General features: G+C 40.9%; 1 protein-coding gene across 1 annotated transcript in view; it reads left to right on the forward strand.

Annotated features, from left to right (window-relative positions):
- The first annotated feature begins 16,990 nt into the window (after positions 1-16,990).
- LOC102977482 (dynamin-3) overlaps positions 16,991-21,623 on the forward strand; it is a 306,536-nt gene continuing 301,903 nt past the window's right edge. The window contains exon 1 of the mRNA XM_055083872.1: positions 16,991-17,319. Coding sequence (XP_054939847.1) covers positions 17,159-17,319 — 161 coding nt within the window. The 5' untranslated portion in view covers positions 16,991-17,158. The remainder of the gene's footprint in view (positions 17,320-21,623) is intronic.

Consider the following 21,623-nt stretch of genomic DNA (forward strand, 5'->3'; position numbering starts at 1 on the left):
ATAAATGAAGATGAAATAGGCAACCTACCTGAAAAAGAATTCAGAGTAATGATAGTAAAGATGATCCAAAATCTCAGAAAGAGAATGGAGAAAATAAAAGACAATTAACAAGGATCCAGAAGAACTAAAGAGCAAACAGTGATGAACAACACAATTACTGAAATTAAAAATACTCTAGAAGGAATCAACAATAGAATAAATGAGGCAGAAGAACGGGTAAGTGATGTGGAAGATAAAATGGTGGAATAACTGCCAGGGAGCACAATAAAGAAAAAAGAATGAAAAGAATTGAGGACAGTCTCAGATACCTCTGGGACAACATTAAATGGACCAACATTCGAATTATAGGGGTCCCAGAGGAAGAAGAGAAAAAGAAAGGGTCTGAGAAAATATTTGAGGAGATTAGAGTAAAACTTCCCTAATGTGGGAAAGAAAATAATCAAGTCCAGGAAGCACAGAGAGTACCATACGAGATAAACCCAAAAAGTAACATGCCAAGACACATGTTAATCAAACTATCAAAAATTAAATACAAAGAAAAAATATTAAAAGCAACAAGGGAAAAGCAACACATAACCTTATGGGGATTCTCTTGTATGTTAATGGCTGATCTTTCAGCAGAAACTCTGCAAGCCAAAAGGGAGTGGCAGGACATATTTAAAGTGATGAAAGGGAAAAATCTACAACCAAGGTTACTCTACCCAGCAAGGATCTCATTCAGATTTGATGGAGGAGTTAAAACTTTACAGACAAGCAAAAGCTAAGAGAATTCAGCACCAGCAAACCAGCTTTACAACAAATGCTAAAGGAACTTCTTTAGGCAGGAAACACAAGAGAAGGAAAAGACCTATGAAAACAATTAAGAAAATGGTAATAGGAACATACATATCAATAATTACCTTAAATGTAAGTGGATTAAATGCTCCAACCAAAAGACATAGACTGGCTGAATGCATACAAAAACAAGACCCATATATATGCTGCCTACAAGAGACCCACTTCAGACCTAGGGACACATACAGACTGAAAGTGAGGGGATGGAAAAGATATTCCATGCAAATGGAAACAAGTATCTTTTCCAACCACAATGCTATGAGACTAGATATCAGTTACAGGAAAAAATCTGTAAAAAATACAAACACATGGATGCTAAACAATACACTACAAAATAACCAAGAGATCAGTGAAGAAATCAAAGAGGAAATAAAAAAATACCTAGAAACAAATGAGAATGAAAACACAACAATCCAAAACCTATGGGATGCAGCAAAAGCAGTTCTAAGAGGGAGGTTTATAGTAATACAATCCTACCTCAAGAAACAAGAAAAATCTCAACCTAACCTGACACCTAAAGCAATTAGAGAAAGAAGAACAAAAAAACCCAAAAGTTAGCAGAAGGAAAGAAATCATAAAGATCAGATCAGAAATAAATGAAAAAGAAATGAAGGAAACAATGCAAAGGTCAATAAAACTAAGGGCTGGTTCTTTGAGAAGATAAACAAAATTGATAAACCATTAGCCAGACTCATCAAGAAGAAAAGGGAGAAAACTCAAATTAACAGAAATGAAAAAGAAGTAACAACTGACACTGCAGAAATACAAAGGATCATGAGATTTTACTACAAGCAGCTATATGCCAATAAAATGGACAACCTCGAAGAAATGAACAGATTCTTAGAGAAGCGCAACCTTCATAGACTGAACCAGGAAGAAATAGAAAATATAAACAGAACAATCACAAGCACTTAAGTTGAAATTGTGATTAAAAATCTTCCAACAAACAAAAGCCCAGGACCAGTTGGCTTCACAGGCAAATTCTATCAAACATTTAGAGAAGAGCTAACACCTATCCTTCTCAAACTCTTCCAAAATACAGCAGGGGGAGAAACACTCCCAAACTCATTCTATGAGGCCACCATCACCCTGATACCAAAACCAGACAAAGATGTCACAAAAAAAACTACAGGCCAATATCACTGATGAACATAGATGCAAAAATCCTCAACAAAATACTAGCAAACAGAATCCAACAGCACATTAAAAGGATCATATACCATGATCAAGGGGGGTTTATCCCAGGAATGCAAGGATTCTTCAATATACACAAATCAATCAATGTGATACATCATATTAACAAACTGAAGGCTAAAAACCATATGATAATCTCAATAGATGCAGAAAAACTTTTGACAAAATTCAACACCCCCCCCAAAAAAAAATTCAACACCCATTTATGATAAAAAAAACAAACAAGCAAAAAAAACAACTCTCCAGAAAGTAGGCATAGAGAGAACCTACCTCAATATAATGAAGGCCATATATGACAAACCTACAGCCAACATCGTTCTCAGTGGTGAAAAACTGAAACCATTTCCTCTAAGATCAGGAACAAGACAGGGTTGCCCACTCTCACCACTATTATTCAACACAGTTTTGGAAGTTTTAGCTTTGGCAATCAGAGAAGAAGAAATAGAAGAAATCCAAATTGGAAAAGAAGAAGTGATACTGTCACTGTTTGCAGATGACATGATACATAGAGAATCCTAAAGATGCTACCAGAAAACTACTAGAGCCAATGAATTTGGTAGAGTAGCAGGATACAAAATTAATGCACAGAAATCTCTTGCATTTCTGTACACTAATGATGAAAAATCTGAAAGAGAAATTAAGGAAACACTCCCATTTACCACTGCAACAAAAAGAATAAAATACCTAGGAATAAACCTACTTAGGGAAACAAAGACCTGTATGCAGAAAACTATAAGACACTGATGAAAGAAATTTAAGATGATACAAACAGGTGGAGAGATGTACTATGTTCTTGGATTGGAAGAATCAACTCTGAAAATGACTATACTACCCAAAGTAATCTACAGATTCAATGCCATCCCTGTCAAACTACCAATGACATTTTTCACAGAACTAGAACAAAAAATTTCACAATTTGTATGGAAACACAAAAGACCCCAAAAGCCAAAGAAATCTTGAGAAAGAGAAATGGAGCTGGAGGAATCAGGCTCCCTGACTTCAGACTATACTACAAAGCTACACTAATCAAGACAGTATGGTACTGGTACAAAGACAGAAATATAGGTCAATGGAACAGGATAGAAAGCCCAGAGGTAAACCCATGCACATATCATCACCTTATCTTTGATAATGGAGGCAAGAATATACAGTGGAGAAAAGACAACCTCTTCAATAAGTGGTGCTGGGAAAACTGGACAACTACATGTAAAAGAATGAAATTTTAAAAAAAGAAAGAATGAAAATAGAATACTCCCTAACACCATACACAAAAATAAAGTCAAAATGGATTAAAGACTTAAATGTGAGGCCGGACACTATAATACTTTTAGAGGAAAATATAAGCAGAACACTCTATGACATAAATCACAGCAAGATCCTTTTTGACCCACCTCCTAGAGAAATGGAAATAAAAAAAAAATAAACAGGACCTAATGATACTTCAAAGCTTTTGCACAGCAAAGGAAACCATAAACAAGACAAAAAGACAACCCTCAGAATGGGAGAAAATATTTGCAAATGAAGCAATTGACAAAGGATTAATCTCCAAAATATATAAGCAGCTCAATTATCAAAACAAACAACCCAATTAAAAAATGGGCAGAAGACCTAAATAGACATTTCTCCAGAGAAGATATACAGATTTCTGACAAACACATGAAAAGATGCTCAACATCTCTAATCATTAGAGAAATGCAAATCAAAACTATAGTGAGGGGCTTCCCTGGTGGTGCAGTGGTTGAGAGTCCGCCTGCCGATGCAGGGGACACGGGTTCGTGCCCCGGTCCGGGAAGATCCCACATGCTGTGGAGCGGCTAGGCCCGTGAGCCTTGGTCGCTGAGCCTGCGTGTCCGGAGCCTGTGCTCCGCAACGGGAGAGGCCACAACAGTGAGAGGCCCGTGTACCGCAAAAAAACAAAAAACAAAACATAACAAAAAAAATGCTGTGATTTGTCATTATAAACCCTGTCTTACTTATACCTTCCACCCTCTTGCTTCTCTCTCAATTTATAACACTTAGCAAAACCCAGCCCTGGGAAAATCCAACTCTCCTCTTATTCTGTGCCTGCACCTGAGAAGCAGAATATGGCTAGAAAAAAAATAATTCACCATCATGTTGATAAGGAACCACTTTAAGTTAATATCTCTGAACCTCAAATAGACTGGCAATCCTAATGCCTTTCCATAGTCCATTCACTCTCTCACTCTCCTAGATGACAACTTCATATTTTCTCCTTTCTCCTCAGATCTCCATGTCTCTTCTCACCCTCATTCTCAAATGATGAATTATATCCTATTTCTAGGCCATATATTCTGCCTTCCCTAGTTTTTTTTTTTTAATAGATGGACTACTGAAACTCCTAAGACAGAGTCTCCACGTACACACTAGATTCTACTCTTTTATTCAGTTACAACGATTCTCTCTTCTTTACTGCATCATTAATTTCTCTACTGGATCATTCCATCAGCATATAATTATTTTTTTCTTACCTATTTCAATTATTGGCAGCTCCCTCCTTCCAGTTGAGTACACCAAAAAAACCATGGTCATTCTTGACTTCTGTCTTTCTCTCACACCATATAATCAGTCCATCAAGAAGTCCTATTGGCTCTACCTTCAAAATAGACCTAGAACCTGACTACTTCTCACCGTCTTTGCTGTTACACCCTGGTCTAAGCCACCACCATCTAGTACCTAGATTATTACGACAGCTTCCTATCTGGCCTCCTTACTTCTATCCTGACCCTCCTACTAACTATTCCCAATGCAGCAGCCAAAGTGATGCTTTTCAACGTAAATCCCATCATGTCACCCCTTTAGTCAAAAACCTCTCCACTCGTTGCCCATCTTACTCAGACTGAAAGGCCCTTTGTTACTGATCCCCCACTCCCATCCCGCTTGCCCTCTGCCTTTATCTCCAACTATCCCCTTCACCCACTTTGCTACAGCCACAGGCTTCCTGGCTGCTCCTTGAAAACACCCAAAACATTCCTTTGTGGGGAGTTTTCACTGGCCTTTCCCTCTGCTTGAAACACTCTAATTCAAATGGTCCGAGCCTCATCCTCTCACTTCTTTGTAAGTCTGTGCTCAAATGTTACTTTACCTGAACATTGCACCTAAAACTGTACTCCCTCACAGACAATTTCTATTCTCCTTTCCTCTTTTATTTTTCTCCATCACATGTATCTTCTAATATCCTACATAATTAACTTTTTAAGTTGTTTGTTAGCTATTATACACACACACACAGCTGAAAGTAAGCTCCATGAAGAAAGGAATTTGTCTATCTTGTTCACAGTTATATACCCAGGTCCTAGTAGAGTGCCTTGTGTTTAGTAGATGCTTAAGTATTTATTTTGTAACAATCTTTATTGCAGTATAATTGCTGTACAGTGTTGTGTTAGTTTCTGCTGTATAACAAAGTGAATCAGCTATATGCATACGTATATCCCCATATCCTCGCCCTCCCTCTTGCGACTCCTTCCCTCCCACGTTCCCTATCCCACCCCCCTAGGTGGTCACAAAGCACAGAGCTGATCTCCCTGTGCTATATGGCTGCTTCCCACTAGCTATTTATTTTACATTTGGTAGGGTATATATGTCCATGCCACTCTCTCACGTTGTCACAGCTTACCATTCCCTTTACCTGTGTCCTCAAATCCATTCTCTACATCTGTGTCTTTATTCCTGTCCTGCCCCTACGTTCTTCAGAACGCTTTTTTTTTTTTTCTTAGATTCCATATATAGGTGTTAGTGTACGGTATTTGTTTTTCTCTTTCTGGCTTACTTTACTCTGTATGACAGACTCTAGGTCCATCCACCTCACTACAAATAACTCAGTTTCGTTCCTTTTTATGGCTGAGTAATATTCCATTGTATATATGTGCCACGTCTTCTTTATCCATTCATCTGTCGATGGACACTTAGGTTGCTTCCATGTCCTGGCTATTGTAAATAGAGCTGGAATAAACATAGTGGTACATGACTCTTGTTGAATTATGGTTTTCTCAGGGTATATGCCCAGTAGTGGGATTGCTGGGTCGTATGGTAGTTCTAGTTTTTTAAGGAACCTCCATACTGTTCTCCATAGTGGCTGTGTCAATTTACATTCCCACCAACAGTGCAAGAGGGTTCCCTTTTCTCCACATCTTCTCCAGGATTTATTGTTTATAGACTTTTTGATGATGGCCATTCTGAGTGGTGTGAAATGATACCTCACTGTAGGTTTTTTTTTTTTTTTTTTTTTTTTTTTTTTTTTTTTTTTTTGGTGGTACGCTGGCTTCTCACTGTTGTGGCCTCTCCTGTTGCGGGGCACAGGCTCCGGGCGTGCAGGCTCAGGGACCATGGCCCATGGGCCCAGCCGCTCCGCGGCATGTGGGATCTTCCCGGACCGGGGCACGAACCCGTGTCCCCTGCATCGGCAGGCGGACTCTCAACCACTGCGCCACCAGGGAAGCCCCACAGCATTTTTAACCAGGATGTGGGAAGTGAGGACATGATGGGGGTGAGGAACAGTGAACAGATGGTAGAATTAATTGATTGTAGGCCCTAGTGGGGCTGTTGGATTATTGCAGGTAGGCAATGTAGAGAGTGACCTGGAAAGAGAAGTGGATGGAGGTCTGACTGTGGGATGTTTGAACCTGAGATTATGGGTGACTGTAGATTTTGGTAATGACAAGGACTAGGGGTTGGCCCAGGGGAGATGGACTGAGATAGGGTAGAGGACAAGATCATTGGAGGGGGGAGGATGGAAGAACAAAGAGAACAGTGTTGAAAGTATCATCAGCATGGAACTGAAATTACTAAGAATTAAGACAAGCATGTTGTTAGAGTGACAGTGACAGTAGCAGTGGCCTTGAAACATGAGGGAGAATGACCAAGAAGTTGGTAGATGTCTACAACAAGGTGGGGGGTGATAATATACTGAGATATAGATTCAAAACTGGAAAATTTTAGGGAAAAGGAAAGAGAATGATTTAGAAACAGCAATGGAGGAGCACAGAGTATACCTACCTCATTTTTAGTCCTAAGAATTTAGGACACATGAAGGAGACAACAGCTACCACTATAGACTACTCCAGTAGTCTGCAGACAGGGTCCTCAAGGAAGAACCAGGTTTCTGTTAGTAACTTTGGAGAAAAGTTGAGGATAGAAGAGAATTTACTGCTAATAGACTGTGGGGTGCAGAGGGCACAGTGGAGGGGGTTCAGCAGTAGTGGGGAGATGGAGATAGGAGAGATGACCAGACTAATGAAAATAACATAGGCCCCATATTTAATGCAGAGATTATTAATGATAGTATGCGAAAGTTCTTTCCCTTGTCTGCTTCTGACTGACTGTTTCCGTGAACTAGGGCTCTGCCTGCAGTAGGTAGTATGTGTCCTAATTCTCTCCTCTCTAAAATGGATCTAACTTTTGGAACAGAGAGGAGAAGCAGATAATAAAAGAGCCCTCAGCCAACGAGGCAAGATTAGACATAACTGTCCATCAACTCTCTAATTGATTGCCCTAAAAGAGACTTCTCTGATTTTCTTGTTCTGTTTGGATCAAGACATCTGGGTAGGACAGGAAAAATCTTTGAAAAGCCCGTCCCGGTTGCATGAAAGACTTGGCAATGGGAAATTTTTCCATTCCATTGCGGTGTCTAGCCCCTTTGGATTGTGAGAGAAATTGTGTCAGTGGATGGAGGACCAACACCAACACTGCAGCTAGATCCTTCTCTAACTAGCCGCTGTTGAAAATTGATTTTAAAAGGAAAAACAAAAAAATTGTATTAGTATAGGTGATAAATGGCTCATCTGAAACATATGCACACTCATTCACAGAAAACATAATTGTTTTCTTGCTGCTGCCATGGCCTCCTTGGCAGAGCTGTTTTGCAGATGTCAGTGGCTTGAAGGGACTCTCTCAGTGTGAGTGTGTGTGTGTGTGTGTGTGAAAAATTCCTGTCCTGCAGTAAGATATAAGTAGAGCATGCCCTAAAGGAATCAGAGGCATTGTACACTGAGTTTGGGATTCAGTCTTCCCAGCTGAACTTTTATTTTTCAGAACATATTTCTTTAGCAATAAGGTGTTTTCTGGAAATTTTTACCAATTAAAATAAATAAATTGCATAAAAGGGAGATGGGATCAAAGCTGCCTATTACCTTTTACGTGATTTTCTTTCTATTCTCTCAGCACATATCAGCCAGCATTTATACTCCTAAAATGTATGTGAGAATGGAAGAAAACAGTAAAAAAAATTTTCTCCAGCTACTCTAAAAGGAGAAGATTTTGAAGGTCTTATAGGGCTACACAGAGAAGATTTTATCCTAGTGACTGGTGCATGGAATAGTGAAGTGGTGGTAAAATCAAGGGTCTACTGTTTTGTTGCTTTTTCCGGGTTCAGCTCTGAGACCTCAGGGTACTGACTTCTCACAATGAGTTGCTCTTTGTCAGACTTGATACAGGAGTAATTCTTAGATCTGCAAATACTTTTCAAAGACAAATGAAGGTGCTAGCTGGGAGGAGGGTCAGCAGGCTGAGGGAAACAGCGTAGAGTGGGAGTCCTGCTTGAATGGTCACCAAGGAAAGTAAAAAGGAGGCTTCCGCGGGGAGTGGGAATTTTTGGAGATCCTTGGTTCCAGAGATACTGGGTTCCTTTGCCTAATTTTGACTGAGAATCTGAAAATTATATTTGTGTCATTGGCTATCTTGATTCTATAAATACTTTAAGCCCTTTTCAGCTATACATGGAGTACACAAAAATTGTAAAGGAATTAAGCTTAATTATAATTGCTCCATCAAAGCCAATCTTGGCTCACTTTTGCCACCTCTTAACTCGCTGCTTCCTGGATGTTCTTACCTATTTGTGAAAACTCATTTTGCTTTCCATTACTTTGTCATGCTTTATTCCTAGTGAATTGTTACTTTCACCTGCACTTTCTGTTTGGTTATTTCTGGGCTCTTCCTAAGAGTGAACTCTTCAACAATTCTTATTTACTAGATGAAAGAATCCTAAAATTGATGAGATCCATGAATAGTAAGATTCCTGAAGATATTTTCTCACATAGATCTTTATCACATAAATCATTTAAAAATTAAAAACCTTTTGGTTATTAATAAAACATTACAATCCCTGTGTAGGTTTGGATAATTATAAATAAAACGTCTAATAGTCATTTGGTACTGTGCAGTTTCTAGAATGTTTTAGTGTTCATTATTTATTCGATTTCACAACAGTTCCATGCATTAAGAGGAATGGACATTAATATACCCATTTTATAGATGAAATTAAGGGCTAGGGGAGTGAATCACACAGCCAGCAGGAACTTGAATCCCAGTCTGCTGACTTAAGGTCATGGCAATTGAAATAATTTATGTAAAGATAAAACCTGCTTTTGTTCACAAACAATACTGTGCATTTTATTTTATTTATTTTTATAAATTTATTTTATTTATTTATTTTTGGCTGTATTGGGTCTTCGTTGCTGCGTGTGGTCTTTCTCTAGTTGCGGCGAGCGGGGGCTACTCTTCGTTGCGGTGTGCGGGCTTCTCACTGCGGTGGCTTCTCTTGTTGCAGAGCACGGGCTCTAGGCGCACAGGCTCAGTAGTTGTGGCTTGCGGGCTCTAGAGCACAGGCTCGGTAGTTGTGGCGCACGGGCTTAGCCTCTCCGCGGCCTGTGGGATCTTCCCGGACCAAGGTTTGAACCCGTGTCCCCTGCATTGGCAGGCAGACTCTCAACCACTGCGCCACCAGGGAAGCCAATACTGTGCATTTTAAAATATTTATTTTTAAATTTTTTATACAATTTTAATGTTTACACTCCATTTACAGTTATTAAAAAATATTGGCTATATTCCCTGTGTTGTACAATACATACCCAGTAGTTTACGCCTCCCACTGTCCCACCTCCTATATTGCCCCTGTCCTCCTCCCCACTGGTAAACACTAGTTTGTTCTCTAGGTCTGTGAGTCTGCTTCTTTTTTGTCATATTCACTAGTTTGTTGCGCTTTTAAGATTCCACATATAAGTTTACCATGTATTTTTCAATCTCAATATTAGGTTGGCAAATGCAGGTACTATGTTTTCCCGGGTTCCAGGTTTTCACACAGGGATCCAAGTATGGCCCCTTGAAGCACATCAGAGAGCATCTCTGGTAGTTCTTAGCTGTGTGGCATTAGCCAAGCCACCTAATCTCTCCAATTTCTGTTTCCTTAATGGAAGAGGGAATGGTGTTGCTATCTGACTGTTAGTTATTACTTCAAAGGTAGCTGTGTTGATCTAATGAAATAACTGATGTGAAAATGGTTTGAGGCTATAAAGCAGTAACAAAAGCTCTCAGTGTTATTCATCGCCACTGTCTTTGGCAAAAGGTCCAGGAGGGAGGGGGTTCAGTTGGGTGTCAATTGTATCATCATGGATGTACTTTTCTGAGGTTTAGACTTCTGTAGAATAAAAGAGAGGAGACCTGGTGAAACAGGCAAAGCTGTCTTAGGGCACTCTCACTGTGGTGTGTGTATGAGGTCCTCCCCATTCTTATCCCCTTGCCCCAGTCCCAGACCCCCGTTTCTAAGCTGGCACTGCTGTAATGTAACCTTTTCTAAGATATGATAATGGCTTAAAGTAATTTTTTCTCTTTTCCAAGTGATGTTTTCCCATTAACATAACACTCAGAGATCCCATAAGAATAACTCTACATTGGCAGAATTTGAGAGTCATTACAAGCTTCTTGGGGAAGGGGTTAGGTATATTTTTATTTTGGATTGTGGCTATTACTTAAGTTGTCCCCAGACTGAGACTATTACACTTTGTATTACCATTTCATGTATTACCGTTACATAAATGCCAGAGGTTATTTATTTTTATTGCAGTATAATATTAAGTGTACAGTTCAATGAGTATCGACAAACATATACAACTACATAACTACCACCACAGTCAAGACATAATTTCCATGTGCCCTAGTCCCCCATCCTCAGCTCCAGACTGCCTTCTGTCAACACAGATTGTCTAGAATGTCATATAAATGTATTCATATAAGATGTAATATTCTATGTCTGGCTTGTTTATTCCATAGATTATGAACTATGCTTTAAGTAAACAAAATTCAGTACATGTAACTACTTTCCTACAACTGTGAATAGTCTGCAGTTTTGTGTACTGAATGAACTCTTGGCTAATGATAGTCCATGTGATCATGGTGGCCTGGGCATCTCACATTTTTCCTGTTTAAATCGGACAGAAATATTTCTCATTTAAAAATCTTAGTTATAGTTAGCTAGTTATTCACTGCCATTGAGTGGCAAAGTTTTGGGGATAGGGAAGCTTGAGGACTCTCCTGCTTCTATTTGCAAAGGTCTTTTAACCTTACATTATGCAACACTTTTGTCTTTGATAAGCTGGTGTGTATGTAAACCAATTATGGGTCAATCAAATGGCATTTATTCAACTTTTATTTTTTTAACTCTTCTTAAAAGTTTTAAAATTTACTTTTGGCTGCGTTGGGTCTTCACTGCTGTGCGCGGGCTTTCTCTAGTTGCGGTGAGCGGGGGCTACCCTTCCTCGCGGTGCAGAGGCTTCTCATTGCGGTGGCTTCTCTTCTTGTGGAGCATGGGCTCTAGGCACTTGGGCATCAGTAGTTGTGCCTCTCGGGTTCTAGAGCACAGGCTCAGTAGCTGTGGCGCACGGGCTTAGTTGCTCCTCGGCATCCTGGACCAGGGATCGAACCCGTGTTCCCTGAATTGGCAGGCGGATTCTTAACCACTGGGCCACCAGGGAAGCCCCTATTCATCTTTTTAAATTGTAAGAGTAATACATGCTCATTGTAGAAAATTTGAGAAATAAAAGGAAAAGGACAGTAATTTTTCCCCCATACTTTCTCATAGGGAACAACATTAAATTTCTGGGTATATTTCTTTCCAGTTCTTTTTCCTAGACATGGCCTTTTATGTAGATATGGTAATACTTTATATAAAAGTTTGTACCCTGCTCTTTAAATTTAATATTTCATTCTTAGCATTTCTTTGTGTCATTAAAGTCTTCATAAACATTTTATTTTATTTTATTTTATTTTTGTTTTTTTTGTGGTATGCGGGCCTCCCTCTGTTGTGGCCTCTCCCGTCGCGGAGCACAGGCTCTGGACGCGCAGGCTCAGCGGCCATGGCTCACGGGCCCAGCCGCTCCGCGGCACGCGGGATCCTCCCAGACCGGGGCGCGAACCCGGTTCCCCTGCATCGGCAGGCGGACGCGCAACCACTGCGCCACCAGGGAAGCCCTTCATAAACATTTTAAATGGCCATTTATAGCTTACCAAATAGATATTATTATAATTCTATATATATACATAGATGTGTGTGTGTGTATATATATATATATATATACACACACACACACACACAGATTTATAATTCAATAAATGAGAATTAAGAAGCACTAGAGGGCTTCCCTGGTGGCGCAGTGGTTGAGAATCCGCCTGCCGATGCAGGGGACATGGGTTCGTGCCCGGGTCCGGGAAGATAAAAAAAAAAAAAAAAAAAAAAAAAAAAAAAAAAAAAAAAAAAAAAGAAGCACTAGAGGGACCTTCATCTTTTTAAAATCCATTAGTATATATGGATTATGTTTACAGGAGAACACAGTCATACCTTCTTGATAGAAAGAAGCACAAACTGGTTGCTATATCAGACTTAAGTGATATAGAGAGTTCTCCTTAATCCTTTTCTCTAATACTTTACACTTGCCTACTGGTATTTGTGCTCAGCATGTGTGTAGATTTATCCATGCTTCCATGAGACTACTGGTGAGTTTCCATCTGTTGGATCTCAAATTGACAGAAGCCATACAGAGTGGTGCTTCCAGAGTTATTTTGCTTCTTGATGACAGCTGATGAAAAATATGGACAATAAAACTGGGAGTCTTTGCCCTCTCACCGCCACCCTCCCCCCTACCCCAGACTAAAGGAGAGAAGCCCTGAGAGGCATAAGTGTCAACTACAATGGCTACAGTATTGAAAGTCTGTATATCTATATTGGATGTTCACACGGTTTACAGAATTCAAAAGATGCCCACAGACAAGATGATTTGCAGTAAGATCTAAAATCTATCCCGGAGATAACCTTTAGAGAAAGAACTGAAGGCCTTGAATAGGTCTTAAATAGTACACAGAGTAAGAATATTGCAGCTTTGCATCCACTCTCAAAGGTGTAGGTTGTCTTTCTGTCAAAATTTTCCCCCTGCTTTTTGCTTTCAAGTTTTCCCTTGCTAGTTGTTTTATCCAAAGTAATTTATGAGCAAATAGTGTAAAGTGTGTCTGTGTGTGTTTAATTTCTCTTGATTCCATGTTACTGTAGGACTGATTCTGGAAATGGGAAGTAAAGAAGGAAAGCAATTAACAGACTAGTTCAGGATGATATCTTGAAGGAGGTGGGTGGGACTGACTTTTCCTAAGTTATAGAGAATAGAGATGACAGGCATTGCTTCAGTGCACATGAAATTCAAATTTATCTAAGGATGATACATTCTCTGTCTAATGCATGGTAGCACTGTCTCCTAGAGTGGAGTGAAAGATACTCGAGGCAAGGATGAGTGCTTCTGAATCTTTTATATTCCTCACAGCACATAGCCGAGTGCAGGACAGACTCATTAAGGCTCACCTCAAGAGTCACCTCTTCTCTGAAACTTCCATGACCCTCTCCAGGCAGTATTGTTACTCTCAGATTTCTATCTCGTGTTCCTTTAAATAAACCCTGTGTCTTAGCTTGGGCTGCCATAGCAAAATACCATAGGCTGGGTGGCTTAAACAACAGAAATTTATTTTCTCAAAATTCTGGAGGTTGGAAGTCCAAGATTAAGGTGCTGACTGATTCAGTTCCTGGTGAGGATCCTCTTCCTGGCTTGTAGATGGCTGTCTTCTCACTGTGTCCTCGCATGGCAGAAAGAGAAAGAGAGCAAGCTCTCTAGTGTCTCCTCTTAGAAGGACACTAATCCTATTGGATCAAGGCTCCACTCTTATGACCTTATTTAATTTTAATTACTTCTTTACTCCAAATACAGCTACACTGGTCGTTAGGGCTTCAACATATGGATTTTGAGCAGACAATTCAGTCCATCGCACCCTTAGAACACTTATTACATTGTGTTGTAATAATTTATGTCTGTCTGCAATAGACTATGGTCGTCTTAGGTGCGAAGCACTGTGCTAGGCATTGAGAATCACAAAGATGGATCTTGCCCTCAAGGAGCTTGTCATTAGTTGTATTAGTTTTCTATGGCTGCTGTAACAAATTACCACAAACGGAGTGGTTCAAAACAACACAAATTTATTATCTTACAGTTCTGTTGATTAAAAGTCCAACACTAGTCTCACTGGGCTAAAACCAAGGTGTTGGCAGGGCTGTGGTCCTTTTGGAGGCTCTTGGGGATAAGGATTATCTGTTTCCTGCCTTTTCCAGCTTCTTGAGGCTGCCTGCATTCCTTGGCTTTTGGTCCCCGCTTTCTCCATCTTCAAAGCCAGCAAAGTTGCATCTCTGTAACTACTCTTCTGTAGTCATGTCTCCCTCTGACATAGCTGGTAAAGGTTCTCTTTTCTTAAACTGGGCCCATCCAGATAATCCAGCATAATCTCCCCATTCAAAGCTATTTAATTTAATCACATCTGTAAAGTCCCATTTGCCATGTCAGGTAAGATGTTCATAGGTTCTAGGGATTAGAATGTGGACATAATTTGGGGGGGCATTATTCTGCCTACTGTGTTAGTGGAAGAGAAAGATGTAAATTAGAGACTCAATGCAATGTGTCAAGTGCAATGTGAAGATCTATTCAGGGTGCCTATACATGGGAAGCATAGAAGAAGGTGGCTGTTCAACCAATCACAGTAAAATTGAGGCACTGACAGCAAAAAGGAGGAGGAGGAGATGGGTTCCAGGGAGGTAGAAAGGGCATGATTTGGGAACCAACTTGAGGTAGGGGATGAGGGAGAAAGAGAAAGGGAGTTAGAATGACTTCCAGATTCTGGACTGGGACTGGGTGGGACTCTTTGTAGCTGAGCCTCAGGAATTAACTAGAATGAGGATACAAGTACCTTAGGACTTCTCTCTGCTCCTCTCTTTCTGTATTTTTAAATTTTTCTCTCTCTGAAGACCAGCATCTTTTGCATCTCCCTTCTGTAGATGAAAACATTACTAACCATAGTTCCATAGTTCTCTCTTTCTCCCTCTGAATTCTGTAGTACTTGGAAAGGGCTCTGATAGATACAGCATGAGTCAGTGTTCCCCTGGTGCATCAGGCTGTGGCCACGGCACAGTTAGTTGCCCTAATGCCATTTTATTGTCATGACTGCTCTGGCTTCAACCATATGGTAGATGGAGGAGTGATTCTTAGACAAAGCAGACATTGCTGTCTGTTGCGCAGACATCCCACTTACCTTGGAGAAGATGATGTGTTTTGTTTTGTCTTTCTCTTCTTCTTCTTTTTTTAAAAGTTGCAGTATAATTTACAGTGAAATGCACAGATCTTAAATGTTTAGTTTGATGAGTTTTGGTAAATGTATACTCACACTCAAATCAAGATATAGAACATTTCCATCACCTCCACGAGTCTCTCATGCCTCTAGCAGTCAATCCCCACCCCTCAAAGGCAACCACTGCTCTGACTTCTGTCACTGTAGAATAGTTTTGCCTGTTCCAGAACTTCACATAAATGGAATCATACAATACATACTTTGGCTTCTTTCATTCAACATAATGCATCTGAGATTCAACTAAGTTGTTGCTGTATCAGAATCCACTCCTCTTTGTTGCTGAAAATCTATCACTGAATGCATATATCACACTTGTTTATTCATTCACCTTTTGATGGACATTTGGGTACTTGGTTTTTTGGTTATAATGGACATTTTTATACAAGTATTTTTATGGTTAGAGGGAAATTTATAGCATTAAGTGTTGAGACTAGAAAAGATAGGTTCAGATTTGAATAAATTAAGTCAGAAGTGAGGATAAATTAATTCAGGCAGTGAGGTCTAGGACCAACGGGAATATAGTCTAAGGCCCAGAAGAGAGAGGTGGGCTATTTAGATTCTGTAGTCCCTAGCCATTATGTGTAGTTAAAGCTACGGGAAGTCCTCAGGTGGACTAAAAGGTCCATGAATTAAATCCTGAGGAGTATCAGTATTTGAAAAGAGGATCCCTCTAAGGAGGCTAAGGGAAGCATGCAGTTATCCTTTGTGTCACCATCACAAGGCACAGGACCCAACGTACAGTCTCTTCTCAGTTTGCTAAACTTGAGAGAATGGGTGCAGAGTGCATAGTTATTGATAGAGCCTATAGAAGGAGATCAGGAGGAGAAATGGCATGAGTGGTCGCAAAGGACAGAATGAGCTTGGTAGATTGAAGAGGAGGAGTGGTGCGGGGTAAGCACGACGGACTCCACCTTTCCTTAGATGGGGCCGGGAGGACCAAGCCGTTAAAGTTGAACGATTAAGTAGGGTCAGACTACGCAGGGCCTGAAATGGATGTCAGATTGAAGAATTTAGACTCCAAAAGGCCAGCTACCCCAGGAAGAGCCAGGGTTCTGGAGTGGGGCGTGAGAACGAGAGGTTTCCTTCTAGGAGGTGCACTCTGGAGGCGGTGCACTGGTGGAGGCAGCCTAGGTGCTGCCGCTGGCGACAGTGCTGACTTGTTACCGGTGGTAGGGCTTTCCACTGGACTTTGGCTTTGTAGCTACTGAAAGGGAACAGTGCCGCCGGCTGCTGCTGATTTTATGCCATTCCCTGACCAAGTGCTGTAACTCTGCTCCTGAGCCTTGAAATCAGACGACAGAGGCGGTGGCATCTGGCCGCAGCTGGGAGGCAGTGCGTGCGCGCCGCGCTGGTAAGTCTGGCTGGGGATACTAGGGCAAAGCAGACGCCCAGCGCGCCGCGGGCGGGGCGGTCGCGGGGCCAGGCCACGCCCCCGCTCGCATGCGCAGGCGCGCTTTGGGGCCGTTGCTGTCAGGAGCGCACTAGAGGCCGGACGGTGGCGGGATCCGACGTCTGACTGGACCCGGCTGACTGAACTGAGCGCGGCAGCGGCGGCGAGGGCTGCGCGGCCCCGGCTCCCCGCCAGGTCGCAGAGACTAGCAGGGTCTAGCGGGCAGCCGGCGGCGCAGGCACAATGGGGAACCGGGAGATGGAGGAGCTGATCCCTCTGGTGAACCGTCTGCAGGACGCCTTCTCCTCGCTGGGACAGAGCTGTCTGCTGGAGCTGCCGCAGATCGCCGTGGTGGGCGGCCAGAGCGCCGGCAAGAGCTCGGTGCTCGAGAACTTCGTGGGCAGGTGAGCGTGCAGGGCGCGGGGGTGGGGCGGTGGGGGTGGGGGCGACCCCACTCCTGGCCGTTCGAGCGTGGACGGCGGGAGCGCGAGGCTGGACCAGGGGCTGCGGCGGAACGGAGGGAAGAGCGGAGGTGTCTGTGAGGCGGGCGGGGTCGTCCCGGCTCCGGGTATCCTCTGTCCCTCCCCGCCTGGCGGCTCCCCTGTCTGCCTTTCATCCTGCTATACAAAGCCATTTCCTCCTGGTCCTCCGGTTTGGGAGTCGGGGGAGGGGGTCTGCCCCTGGATCGACTTCCCCGCCCGATGTGCGCCAGCCCCGGGCAGCCTGGGTGCGTCGCGCGCCCGGGAGCTTCGCAGTCCCCCTCTCTGTTTTCCCAGCTCAATATCCTCCTCCTTTTCTAGTCAGCCTCCCGGAGGCTCTCGGCAAGGCTGTGAGGTTTATTTCCCCGCCCCTCCCCCCCCTCCTTGGAGATGCTTTCCTTCTCGCCCTGATTCTCGGCTCTTGTCAGCTGTCTACTGTTCGAGACAGTCGTCGCCTGCCCCTAGCAGGGGAGGCGGGGTGCGAGGAGAAAGAAATCGTTTGTTGTGGTGAGGCTTTAACTCGCGACGCTTCGCCACCGTTCTCCTCTCTAGAAGTCGAAGAATAAAAGGTGGTGTGTTCGCGTGTGCACCTATTCACAGATCCAGGCATATGTCAGAGAAACCGAGGCACTGACCCTGAGGGGGGTGGACGTGGACTTGTGTTGTCCAGGTGCCATGTCATTCCTGCATCATCTCGGAAGGGACGAGCATCTTTCTTGCACTCTCTCTGCACCCCCTCCCCCAGCATCATCTTCGGTTCCCTAAGCTTTTATTTGTCCTGCCAGCCTTCAAGTTAACACGCTGAATCTAAATTATAGTTACGGGTTTCGTAGTTACTCTTAATTCAGAAAAAGCTAAAGAATTAATTTTTAAATTGGGAATCAGCAGTTTTTCCATTGAGCAATTCATGAGAGATTAAGTTACCTTAACGGCCTTGCCTGAGCAGTGTAGACATTTGCTAAGGAAAGCCCATTAGAAAGCATTATGAAAGACGAAATCTGTTTCCTAGCAGTAAACCAGGTAGAAATGTACAACAGCCGAGAGAGTGGGCCAGAGAGGGTACAATACAGAGATTGTACTTTACTCTTTTTATTTGGGATTCAGAAAGTTCCTGTTTTTTGTTTTTTTTTTTTTTTTTTTTACAACAGCCGAGAGAGTGGGCCAGAGAGGGTACAATACAGAGATTGTACTTTACTCTTTTTATTTGGGATTCAGAAAGTTCCTGTTTTTTGTTTTTTGTCTTCTTTTTTTGTTAGTGTTTGGTGATGTGTAAAATTTAGATATTCCCATACCTCCTTTGGGAATGCTAGTATCCATAAAGTGTATATTCTTTTCTCTCAGATGATGCTCTGTCTCTCAGATGATACTCTTAGGGTTTTTGTTTTTTGTTTTTCCTGTTGAACTAGAAATCTAAGAAACCTAACTAAAAAAAAGTAAAATTGCTGACAGTTGGTTGGTATCTTTGACTAAGTCACTTAATCACTTTGCTTGGTTTTATCATTAATTTGAGTGTTGAGAAAAGTGATGGTAAAGCATTTTGCCTACGTCATCATAGACTTATGGTGAAGTGATGGATGAATATGTGATTTAAAACATGTACACAGAACAGTCACATACTTAAGGGTTTTACTCTCTTTGATTTATTGCCAATGAAATTCACTAAATTTAAAGTGGTATCTATAGGGAAGGTGAGGTTTGATGACAACGTATTTTTGGGTTTTCAAACCCCAGAGCATTTAACAGTATGCCTTACTTGTCATTTAGCTACTTTTGGTTTTTAAACAAATACTTAAAGATTACAACTGTAAGTAATTCAAATGTAGTTACCATATTTTATGTATCTTTCATATATTTAGTTGAATGAGTCTGTTTTATAAATGTACTTTTTGTGGCAAGAGCTTTTGAACCTAATGTCAATTTTATGCATGTATCTTAATTCTGTTCTTCAGATTTTCAAATCCTGAATATAGTCATTAATGCTGTAATAAAATTGTAAACATTTTTCCTCACTAGCTATCCTCTTTTCAAATGAGAATTTAAAAAAATCTGGAAGAGTAAAATATTGTAGCTTGAACATTTTTTATGATAGAATGAAAAAATAGGGACGTCATTTACCAGAATACATTAGTAATTTATTATACTCTTTAAAGCTTTACCAATAATTAATTACTGTAAGAATATCAAGTCAAAGAAAAGGATAGACATAAAGGGAAAAACTCATTTAGTAAATATAGTAATGCTTTATTATCTGTAGAGATGACACCTGCCAGCAGAGCTTATATATTATGAGAAAATTAATTAAAAAGGTCATTTGACTTTAATAAAGGTTTTGGTCATTGAATTATTGAGGAATCTAATTTCTAATTATAAACCAACCTTCGGGAAAAAGGAATTCTCTAGTTTGTTAGGAGATTCATCCTAGGTGGAAAAAACTACTCGTATTCTACTATAACCTTTTATCTTTTTATTATCCAGAAATTTTCCAATAAAGTTAAGGTTCTTTCCTTTAAGAATGAAACTTTCCTCTTTTACATGTAGCTGTTTTCATTTTAAGACTCTGACCTCTGTGCAGTTATTGAATGCAGTCATAAAACAAGGGGTCATTACTTGTGTAAATTAATCATTTGCTCATCATTTAAGCTGGTCTTCAAAATAATGATGCATTTTCTCCTTAATATTTAACATTCCATGCTTAGTGGACTAAACATCTCTTCTCCTCTCAGTTTGTTTGTTTATATTGATTTTTTTTGACACCACTGAGTAATTTAGATGTGAATGTGTTACTTCATTTAACTGTAGCTCTAAAATCCAATTTTGGGGTGACAAGTTTGAGATTATTATGAATAAAATGAATCATGAATGAACTACTTGTTTGTGATTTTTCTTGCTGAAGTGATGAATTTACATATTAATGTAATATAGTGTGAGTAACCAGATTGTTCTTTTGGGTGTTCAGATGAGATATAACGCTCTCAGTGAGAGGCAGCTTAAGGTCTAATGAATAGAGGCTGAGACTCATGGTCTGAATATAGGGGTTCACTAGATGGCTTGGGGTCTGCCCATTGGTCTGGTTTGTGTACAGAAGAATTTATTCAACTACTTTTACACCACCTCCCCTTTATTTTTTTAACAGTGCAGTGAGATGTTGATGATAATGGTCAACATTTATGGAGTACTTGTTATGCATCAGGTACTCTTCTAGGTGCTTTTACATGGATAATCTCATTGAATCCTCATAAAACCCTGAAGAGGAGGGTACTCTTAAGAGTTCTGTTTTATAGAAGAGGAACTTGAGATTTAGAGACTTTGAGTAACTTGCTGAAGGCAAATTTAACATAAAAACAGTGGAGCTAGGATTCAACTTGAGGTATCTGGGCTCTATACTTGTGCCAAAAAACCTCTGTGCTGTATTGAACCCCCTCCATAGTGAGATTTACCAGTTCCTCTGATAAATACTTTTAACTTCTTTCTTTGATCACACTTAAAATCACCACCTAAAATAATAAGAAACTGCTATGTTAATAATTTCATTCATATTTATTTATGTATGTCTATCTTGCCTCATTTCACGGAGGATTCGAGGCAACCCCTTAGGCAGAAACAACATTGGTTAAAAGATAAGTTTTTTTCTTTACCTATATTAGACATTCTTGAAGGGAGCTCTAGGATATAATGGGTTATTTATTTAAGTATGTGTTGATAGGGAATATAACTTGTTTATAGAGGTGTTAAGTGACAACTGTACTAGTTGCTAAGGTTTAAATGTTTTTTAATAACATACTTGTTAGACACATTAGTTCTTTAATGCTTATTTTATAGGCAGAGGATTCGCATTATTTTCTTCTAGCCCAAATGGTAAATAGACTTTTTAACATCTGTTTGGAGTATAATTGCTTTACAGTGGTGTGTTAGTTTCTGCTTTACAACAAAGTGAATCAATTATACATATACATATGTTTCCATATCTCTTCCCTCTCGCGTCTCCCTCCCTCCCACCCTCCCTATCCCACCCCTCTAGGTGGTCACAAACCACCGAGCTGATCTCCCTGTGCCATGCGGCTGCTTCGCACTAGGTATCCACCCTTCGTTTGGTAGTATATATATGTCCATGCCACTCTCTCACTTCGTCACAGCTTACCCTTCCCCCTCCCCATATCCTCAAGTCCATGCTCTAGTAGGTCTGTGTTTTATTCCCGTCCTACCCCTAGTCTCTTCATGACATTTTTTTT

The sequence above is a fragment of the Physeter macrocephalus genome, chromosome 4 (genome assembly GCF_002837175.3).
Source record: "Physeter macrocephalus isolate SW-GA chromosome 4, ASM283717v5, whole genome shotgun sequence".
Lineage (NCBI taxonomy): Eukaryota > Metazoa > Chordata > Mammalia > Artiodactyla > Physeteridae > Physeter > Physeter macrocephalus.